Source organism: Contarinia nasturtii, unplaced genomic scaffold, assembly GCF_009176525.2.
Source record: "Contarinia nasturtii isolate CC-2019 unplaced genomic scaffold, AAFC_CNas_1.1 Cnas_scaffold_1371, whole genome shotgun sequence".
Lineage (NCBI taxonomy): Eukaryota > Metazoa > Arthropoda > Insecta > Diptera > Cecidomyiidae > Contarinia > Contarinia nasturtii.
In genome coordinates, this window is record NW_022198708.1 from 602,739 (window position 1) to 612,308 (window position 9,570).

Consider the following 9,570-nt stretch of genomic DNA (forward strand, 5'->3'; position numbering starts at 1 on the left):
AATAGAAGTGACAGTAGAGAATTTACCGTGGTGAGTCACAGTGTTCTTTGAATATGACAAATTATCGAAAAACTTCATTTTTTACTTACTTCTGTGAAAATGTGAAAATTGAGCTATGTTCATTTATCGACCAATTGTCATGAAATTTTGTCTAGATCATTTTTTTGGCAGAAAATTAAGTTTCCCAAAGTTTCACGACGATCGGATTAAAAATAAAAAATTTGAATATGACAAATTATCGAAAAACTTCATTTTTTACTTACTTCTGTGAAAATGTGAAAATTGAGCTTTGTTCATTTATCGACCAATTGTCATGTAATTTTGTCTAGATCATTTTTTTGGAAGAAAATTAAGTTTCCCAAAGTTTCACGACGATCGGATTAAAAATAAAAAAATTCAATATGACAAATTATCGACAAATGTCATTTTTTACTTACTTCTGTGAAAATGTGAAAATTGAGCTATGTTCATTTATCGACCAATTGTCATGAAATTTTGTCTAGATCATTTTTTTGGCAGAAAATTAAGTTTCCCAAAGTTTCACGACGATCGGATTAAAAATAAAAAAATTCAATATGACAAATTATCGACAAATGTCATTTTTTTCCTGATTTTTGTAAAAATGTGAAATTTGAGCTATGTTAATTCATCGACCAATTGTCATGAAATTTTAAACATCAAAACCAATTTTTTCTATTCGTAACATCAAAATCAATTTTTTTTATTCGTAACATCGTAAAAAAGCATTTTAAATTGAAACACACGGCAAGAAATTTTTCAAAATTTAATTCCAAAACAAAATTTATTGAAGTGTAACACGCCGTGTAAAAATAGAGAGAGTAAAAATATATTTACAATAACAATTCCCATGAAACTATTATATACTATGCTGTAACGAAAAACCATTTCCTCATTGAATATCAGGCCAATACGCTTGACTTTGTGTGACTGTCTCCATCTCCGAATTGTTCTGATTGGGTTCGGTGGCGACTGATTGGGTTGGGTTCGGTGGCGTACATGGATTCATTGACTTACCGATATTATTGTTTACATTTGAAAGTTCATTGGTGAAAAATGAAGTTGTGTTTGTCATCGCTTCCATGGAATTTGGTAAGAAGATACCGTTTGTATTTGGAAATGGATCGGGATCAGCTGAGATGGTTGTTGATTGGGTATATGAAATTGCTATGTTTCCGTTATAACCATCGTTATATTGGTTATGCAAAAATCCATCCGAAGTTGGTAAACAGTTATGGTTCCATCCATTGGGGTCAATTGTATTATTTTCCAACTGTTTACTCGGGTTCAATGACTCGTTCATATTGTTGTTGTCTGTCATGGGTAGCATATTAGCGTCAAGTTCCATTGAATCTATAATGACATTCAACATATTTGTATCAATTGAATTAAATTCATTGGATGTTTCTATGTCTGAAGTTGGTAGCACATCTCTGCCCGATGCAATGGTATCATATTCCTTCGCAATTGTTACATCATTCGTATTGATATTGTTTATAGTTTGAAGTCCAATGGAATTTTGTGGAAACGCCTCAGTCTCCGTTACCATGTTGGAACTTGGTGCTTGGTTATTGTATAAGTTGCTTGTTGATGCAGTTTGTAGCGACACATTTGAATTGACTGATTTAACAGCGAATGGATTTATATCGCAGTGACCTTCTGCTGGTGGACTATTTATGGCGATGAAAAATCAATTGAATTAAAAACAAAATGACCATTTTTTTTAAATAAATGAAATGGTGTGATATAGCATGTGGTGTGATAAAGCATAAAGTTACCTCTGATCAAACAACGTGACGAATCTTTTGAATAGTACATTATATCCATTTTTTGATTTTTCGGTATTATCGCTCGTGAATGTGAATGCTTCTTTCTTTTCAATGATCTGGCCATCAAAACAATAAACTTGGCCCAATTCACTTATTTCGCGTATTATATCGCCAACGGTTAGATTTTCAGAGCTTTTTGAGTTTTTGAAGTCGTCTTTTGTAATCGGACCAAGTTTGACGATATTCTTAGAACCATCATTTGTAGTGGGTGATATCGCTCCTAATTTTTTACCAAAATAAAAAATACATTCGAATTGAGTACACAAAGTGTTAAGAGAATTATCGCACAATAATTACCCAGAGTGGAATCAGAAAAGCGTAACAAAAATACTTTCTTTGTGTGAGAATAATTGTAAAGTATTTTTTTGGTTTCATCCTTGCTAATGAAACCAACGATTCTGCCCTTTCTCCATTCCTCACTAAGGTAGTCTCGTATTAATTTCTACACCGGTGAATTGAACAATTTGGAAAATATTTAGAAATGTTTTGAAATTGAATATTACGGTGGTTACACATACCAATGCAGCGAACAACCATTCCCAATGTGTAAATTTTGCCTTTGGATCCTTCCTTTGGAATAATTCAGTCCTCGATATTTCACGATTGTATTGACGACTCCCTTCCGCAGATGTTCCGCACCATTTTTCATCTACAAATTATTTGAATGAATTTTACATATTTTCACATAAATTTATATAATTTCATCGACTTACAAATGTATCTTTGGTTTTCACTGCTCAAAGTATGTCCAGTTTCCATGAATAAAGAGTTTATAATATCTTCGAAATCTGACCAAAAGACCTTATTCCTATGATAAAATTCGGAACCGTCGTATTTACGGTGCATTTCATCCCAGAGGATCGTTGCCTGAGCGGATGCCTCTTGGCTGGAATTTGAAATAGCCGTAATTGACAATGATGTCAATTCCAAAGTTGCATTCGGCAAATTAGACACAGGAACAGGTTGTTTAGGTTTGGCTTCCATTTGAAATTCTAAACTCAATTTAAGAGTATACTTTTCATCCAATACAGTATCATTTTCACGCGTACGCTGTAAATTCTTTAGTTTACACGTCAAATGAAAGTGGCCCTGTTTTTCTGTTGTAAACTTATTAATATCGATGTATCCACATCTTCGTTCCCCTGAAAAAAAAAAAAAAAAAAAAAAAACATTAACAATTCTTTTACAAAAATTGACGATTATTTAAATTATGAAGCATTCAAAAACATTATGAGAGCACTTTGCTTGTTAAGATTACGTGATTCCCATTAAAAGTGATAATATTTTTAGCTATTCTATTTGTTGTTCTTTAGATTTCACATAGTCCCTTCTTTTTATCCATCTAAAAAAATAAAGAGGCTTACATATGCAAGCTAACTTTTTAGCATAGAAACCTGGGTTGGAAAATCTACACGATTTTTAAAAAAAAATGTAATTTACGTAGAATATGTATACTCCACATTTTCTACAATACATTGTAGATTATTCAAAAATTCAAAATTACCACTCAAAACATTCTCCGAATTTGGTGAATGAAAGACATGTGTTTCTATTGAAAAGATTTGTTATGTTAAAAGTCCAATAGATACATTCTCAATAAAAATTACCATAAAAATTCCATACAATTTTCGGTATTTTGATACAATTTCTGGTGGTTTTACTATATTTGTTAGCCAAAATTGAATTTACAAAATGTAGATTATGTATCAAAGTAATCTACATACCAACCCAGATAGAAACCGAAATTTTGGGAATAAACTGAAACAAAATGCAATAAATCTACGTTGTTTATTTTTTTGGCCTAATACAATACCTTTCCCATCTCTGGTGTGCTGAAGAGCAATACTTCAAAATAAAAACCGTTCATATTTGAAAACGTAAATCTTTTTTCTTCTTTCATATGAAAAACAAACGAATTATCCAAAAATAAGGCACACTTACGTAATTTTGTTAGTCGTAAAAAACTATATACGATTCGATAAAATAATGTAGAATATCCAAAAAAAAAAATTACCTGAAAATAGATCCAATGTTCCAGTTACAATCTTTACTCCGGGCATCAACGCTTTCAAAACCAAGTTGAAGCTACAAATTGCAAATGATTTAATTGGATATTTCTTTTAAATTCATACCGAATTACAGAAATGGCATAAAACTTACTTTGAATCTTTATATTTAATAACTCTTGGATGGTGTTTTATGACGAAACATTTTGCGAAAATCTGATTAAATAGGCTATGCATCCGTTCCAATTCGTTCTTGAAGCTATTTTTGGTATAGCGTTCCAACTTTTTTATCAATTCACAATTGGCTAAAATGATTGAAGTCAATTCACTGAACCATGTTTGAAAGTCATCAAGAATAGATGGATCTTTGTAAAGTGAATCATCACAATTCCAAACGTGTATTTGCCGAAGAATTGTATCTAAGAACAATTTATTAAGCGATTCTGCTACTTCTTGTAATCCGGCGACAAGTCCCAAATACATATTTTTTCTTACTAAATCATTTTTTTCCTTTGGGAGCTCCACATAACAATTGATGTTTTCTTTGTGTAATTTTTTCAAGCCACCAATTCGGTTGTAAACGCCACGAGTTTCGGGATTTCTATAGTTTTCATTGGGCGTCTTTTCCTTTCCATTAAGCGATAATCTCAAAAATTTTCGCATCTCGTATGATTTAGGTTGATAATTGATTGTTTAACTAATGTCGATACAATAATTGATAATTTCATAAAAAATATGAAAAATACACAACAACTGCAACAAATCAAACTAAAATGGTATAAACAAAGTATTTCTTAAATTTTGAAACAAAAAATGCAAAAAAACGTGCAAAAAAATTAAATTTAAGAAGACATTTTGTGATATAAAATGAAATGCGGTTTAAAAACGGTTTCTCGTGCGAGCGGAGCAAATCAAAAATATTTTAGCTTTGAATGTGACTAGCTTTTATGTACACTCTTTTGAAAAAAGAGACGAGAAAACACACAATCTCGTTTTTTGTCATTTATTCAGCGATAAGCAAGAAGATTGTGTTTGGATTTTTTTTGCAAATTAACGAGATATTTTACCAGCGACTCTTTTTGCACATAACAACAAGAGAAATGCTTCGTTCTGATCAATGATGTATAAACTTGACGTTTGACACACTTGTCAATTATTTGATTGGATGGAATTTTACTTGAAATATAATTTAAATGAATACCAACATTATTTTAATAACCCATGCAACATAATCTTATCTTACCTATAAAGATGGTTTTTGAATTTAAAAATAATATTCAAGCGTTCCAGGTGACTTTTTAAAATGTAGAAGTATAAGATTTCGTTTTTTTTGCCGTTATATACCAGCCATGATACCACCACATACATCTATCACATTTTATCATATTGCCGATATCAATGGTTTCAATGCATCACTAATCGATTAGATGGCATTCAAAGAAACTCAAACTTGATGACATGATCACTTTTTGTTTTTACAAAAACGTTCATTACTTTCAACATACACTCAATCAATAGGTCAATTTCGACCAATAAAATACTAAACAATATTTGTAACAATATGTTATTTTTGAACTTGATACTATAACACTTACCCTTAGGCAAATAAATTGAACTTTAAAATGTTGAACTTGTTTGTTTTACCTTGCGCCATTCAAACAAGACTATTTTTTGAATATTCAAAACTAACAAAAAACTTGCTACATACGAATTACGAATAAAAAATTCACTGAATATACAAACTTATTATGAACACGAGATAACAGAGATCAGCCACAATCAGTGTGTGTAATTTTGAACAATCAGATACATTTCGAATGATCGTTGTTGTGACGAAAGAAAATGCTCTAAATGTGAGGAAGACCACTCTGAGGAGATGGAGAAGCACAGAGCCTCTTTTTAGTGAATAGCTAAGAAAAGTAATTAAAATTGATAATCGCTCTAAGAAACAAACGCTGAAAATAACAGACTTTGAATATGATTTAAAACACATAACGACTTTAAGTCACATTTAAAACAATTATCAACACTTACCGCCCCAAGTTAACACACAAACATAACCGACTGTTGTTCAAAATGTGTGATAGATTTTTGATCGATTGTACCAATTGTTACGTGTATAATTGTTTTTTATTAATTACAATCATATTAATTTGTATACAATCGCAGCAACAATTTTGAGTCAGAATGGTGTCGAAATTAGTGACAGTATTTTAAAACACAATTTGTAAGTCATTTTCATCGTATCTTTGCAAGATTCCTATAATTAAAAATTAATTGATTTTGCTTACTGACTTTCTTACTGGATATTTTCAAATGTCACATATTTCGGACAAGTCTTTTATTGGCATCACATCTTTATATTTGAATTCGTATACATGTTCTTATTTAAAAACAGTTCAGTTCTTCACTAATAGCTACTAAATAATTCTGTGTTGCGATACTGTCAATGCATATATTATTTCTATAATTGAAACTTCCAATGGTGAAAAAAGTTTGACAAAACTTGAAGATCATCAAATAATTTAAATAAAACTCATCAAGCATATGTTTGATAAAACAAATTAGTATCGCTCTTCCATTTAGAGTGTCCATACAAAATAGTGAATAATAAAGAACCATCAAGTAGAAAATGTTTGATATTTATCAATTCTTGTGAATGTAATTCTGAATGGTATGGATACTCGGCCATATATATATATATACTTCCGTCATTCAGTTCAAACAATATCTCGGACGCACAACACAATTTTGACTTATCTTTTTTTACTTTTAAAAGTGAAAAGATGCTGAAATCAACATCAACAGTTCATTATTCAACAGTCTAATAAGATACAAGCGGTTATACCCTTAGAGAGGTTTTGACAGATCTACAACATGCAATGACTATTTATTATATTATATTACAATACAAAATAGTTTTCAAAAAAGAAAATCGTTTTCAAATCATCATAAACCGAATAAGTCGGAATCTCAAACGATGACATTATTATTTAACTTACTATATGCGGTTGCTCAAACAGAAATGATTAAACTCACTTCTCCAGCCGAATACGTATATATTAGATTCTACATTAAATATGCTGCGTATTCATTTGTAATAGTTCATGAAGATCAGTAATGATCAACATTTAAAACAGATTTTCCCTCAGTGCTGCTGCCATCCACAGCATAAAAACATACCTGGCAGAGGATGCGTAGTCCTTTGTAGCGGCTTACACCTCTCACCGAAAAACAGTACATGCACTGTCCTCTTCACGATTATATGACTCAAAAAACACACGAACGAAAGAGAATACTCTTTTACAGAAACGCGAAGAGGTTGATCATTCGCTGTGCTGTGTAAACTTATCGAACCGCATTCTCAGCAAGGTGATTTGTTATGCTGTGGATGGCAGCAGCGCTGAATGAAACTCTCATTTAAAAAATATCGCCCAATAAAAAAAGAAATATTTTTATTGAAAAAGAGAATAGCATTCGTGAAGCTTATTGAAGAATATTGAAAGTTTAAAAAACACACTCCGTTTCCTCTTTCTAAGATTTGAAATCAATTTCCGCATTTTCAATTCTGAATTAAAATTGAATTTTTCGATTCAACCTTTTTTATGATAACGTTATATAAAATACAGAATGTGTGTTTGTTATCAGCATTAAAACAAAAAATGAATTCTCAAAACGAGAACCTTTTTTGCCCAAGCTGTTATGCAAGCCCTGATATTTTGACCGGCCGCACAAAACGCGTCTTTAGTAAATAATTTTCAATACTTAACGACTCGTACATAATAGCACACATACATTCGGCGCCCTATTACTATTGGAATACATATTGTATATCAAAGTTGAGAGACATGTCCGAAAGTCATTTAGTAGAATACCAAACGAAACGGCGGACGGTTCGTTTGCGCTGTACACTCAACCAAAGTGATCATTTCACATGGATTTTTTTCATGTACTGATCAATTTGATTGAAAGTGATGAAATTCTGTTTTACATTCAGAATTTCAGAATGTCAAAATTTAGTTCGAAAATAGTCAAATTATATTTTTTAATTTTTTCATGTGAGATTTAACAAAATATTGGGAAAAAAATTAATAGAACGAAATTTAAAAAAACTATTAGCACTATTAACACTTTGTTGTTTGATTGCGTACAAAAATGATCTGAAATGAAACGAAATGATATCAATTCGTTGAAATGAATTGGGTTTTTACCATTTTATTTCAACAACAATATTATCTAGGAGTATTACCAAGCATCGCATGTTGTGCCATTTCGGGTAAAAAGTAACATAATCATTCACAAGGGGTGGTTTTAGCATTTTATTTCAATCTTAAAGCGTGAGGATAAGATATTCGTCTCTTAAACAGGATAAACATCGCAAAAACGTTTATCGATAAGTTGAAAAGCTCAGCGGAAGCAAACAACTTGAAAAATATATTCGTAAAAAACAAATAGAAACAAATGAATATTGAGCGAAAGTGTAATAAGCCTACTTGTTTGCCTTTTGATCTGTTTTCAAGAACAAAATTCAAACAAGTAGGCTATTCCACTTTTGCGCTCATTACTAATTTGTTTCTTTTTTGCGCTCAGAAATGTTCTGTGCGTTCTTTTAGCAATATATTTTTCTATTTATCTTTTACGAATATATTTTTCAAGTTGTTTGTTTCCGATGAGCCTGTCAGTTTAATCTTAATTGAAATCATCTGGTCGTTTCGCTTGTAAATAAAACATCTAAATAAAACTGCAATCGGTCTTGATCTCGGTTTGTTTTCTTTTATTTATCGTTAAAATAAAATTAAATTTCAATACAATATCAATTTAAAACAATGAAAATTATCGCATGTATGCTATTTCGCGTAGTTTTTGCAAATATCCGTGGCAAATGCTGTGTCACAAACTAAACGTTTTGAAACCCCTAACGCATTATGAAATATGGCTGTTACATAGTCAACCTGAAATCAAACCCAAATGATATTTACTCTCGTGAATCAATATAGTAACTTTTTCGCAATAGAATAAAAGTACTTACCACTTTTCGTCCAGCGGGCTCATCGGATAGTCCAGCCGATGCATTGTTTATTGCTTCTTCAACTTTCAACACAGACAGTTCATCGGATAACAAAAGCGGTGTCTCTTCCAATGTCATATTCCTTCCAGACGATTTAAGTTCAACAGCCCTCTCATGATACTTGTCAAATAGGGTGACAGCAGTTTCGCTTGTTTTATACATATCATCTCTAACTGATAACGTCAATACGGTCGCCTGAAAATGAAGCAAGAAATTTGATATTTTCATTTTCATTGAAATAATGATGAAATACTCACAAAATATGAAACTCTTTCTAATTCGGTCAAATTCGGAGATTTCATTTTCTTAAACACTTCAGTCAAATCATTCAGCTTTTTTGCATCCAAATCAGGAACAGTTCGTAAAGTTTCAAATATGTCAAAGACCGTCTTTTCACTTGAATATACCTAAAAAGATAGCACACCATTTAACCGATTAACAAAAGGAAAATGTACTTCACACAACTTCACACAAACCTGAACAAACGCAATGGCGCTGAGCAAGAAAAATACCTTCATTTTTTCAACGATTTATGTGCACGCTTACAAAATAACTTTTCAACTGTAATATTTGAATCATGATCATCTTTAAATAGCGAGTTACAATTCATCTGCATTTGACATTTATTTATTTACACCATTTTTGTGCA

General features: G+C 31.3%; 3 protein-coding genes across 4 annotated transcripts in view; 1 reads left to right on the forward strand and 2 right to left on the reverse strand.

Moving 5' to 3' along the window:
* Window positions 1-791: 791 nt before the first annotated feature.
* On the reverse strand, window positions 792-5,536 carry LOC116345987 (signal transducer and transcription activator-like). 2 transcript variants are annotated; one of them, XM_031775838.1, is made up of 8 exons: window positions 5,449-5,536; window positions 4,008-4,621; window positions 3,862-3,932; window positions 2,561-2,989; window positions 2,366-2,496; window positions 2,145-2,289; window positions 1,797-2,067; window positions 792-1,688 (listed from the first exon to the last, which is right to left on the reverse strand). In XM_031775838.1, exons 2-8 carry the CDS (start codon window positions 4,514-4,516, stop codon window positions 911-913), a joined length of 2,334 nt encoding a protein of 777 aa, XP_031631698.1. In that variant the 5' UTR covers window positions 4,517-4,621; window positions 5,449-5,536; the 3' UTR covers window positions 792-910. The 2 variants fall into 2 exon arrangements, with proteins under 2 accessions (XP_031631698.1, XP_031631699.1); XM_031775839.1 differs by lacking the exon at window positions 5,449-5,536 and adding an exon at window positions 5,097-5,379 and having other exon boundaries at window positions 4,008-4,550.
* Window positions 5,537-6,062: 526 nt separating this feature from the next.
* The window catches only part of LOC116345988 (myocyte-specific enhancer factor 2), a 99,167-nt gene continuing 95,659 nt past the window's right edge, over window positions 6,063-9,570 (forward strand). Inside the window, exon 1 of the mRNA XM_031775854.1 lies at window positions 6,063-6,080. The gene's annotated coding sequence lies outside the window, so the exon portion shown is untranslated. The remainder of the gene's footprint in view (window positions 6,081-9,570) is intronic.
* On the reverse strand, window positions 8,605-9,523 carry LOC116345990. Its single transcript, XM_031775861.1, has 4 exons — window positions 9,398-9,523; window positions 9,179-9,328; window positions 8,883-9,116; window positions 8,605-8,805 (listed from the first exon to the last, which is right to left on the reverse strand). Exons 1-4 carry the CDS (start codon window positions 9,437-9,439, stop codon window positions 8,701-8,703), a joined length of 531 nt encoding a protein of 176 aa, XP_031631721.1. The 5' UTR covers window positions 9,440-9,523; the 3' UTR covers window positions 8,605-8,700.

Excerpts from the sequence above, each read along its gene's own strand:
- LOC116345987 (XM_031775838.1), bottom strand. The coding sequence starts at position 4,516 with ATGCGAAAATTTTTGAGATTATCGCTTAATGGAAAGGAAAAGACGCCC. Across the intron at positions 2,990-3,861 it reads AACATTGGATCTATTTTCAG|GGGAACGAAGATGTGGATAC; the intron begins GTAATTTTTTTT and ends TTTTTTTTTCAG. Across the intron at positions 2,497-2,560 it reads TGAAAACCAAAGATACATTT|ATGAAAAATGGTGCGGAACA; the intron begins GTAAGTCGATGA and ends AATAATTTGTAG.
- LOC116345990 (XM_031775861.1), bottom strand. The coding sequence starts at position 9,439 with ATGAAGGTATTTTTCTTGCTCAGCGCCATTGCGTTTGTTCAG. Across the intron at positions 9,329-9,397 it reads GCGCCATTGCGTTTGTTCAG|GTATATTCAAGTGAAAAGAC; the intron begins GTTTGTGTGAAG and ends CTATCTTTTTAG. Across the intron at positions 8,806-8,882 it reads AGCCCGCTGGACGAAAAGTG|GTTGACTATGTAACAGCCAT; the intron begins GTAAGTACTTTT and ends GTTTGATTTCAG.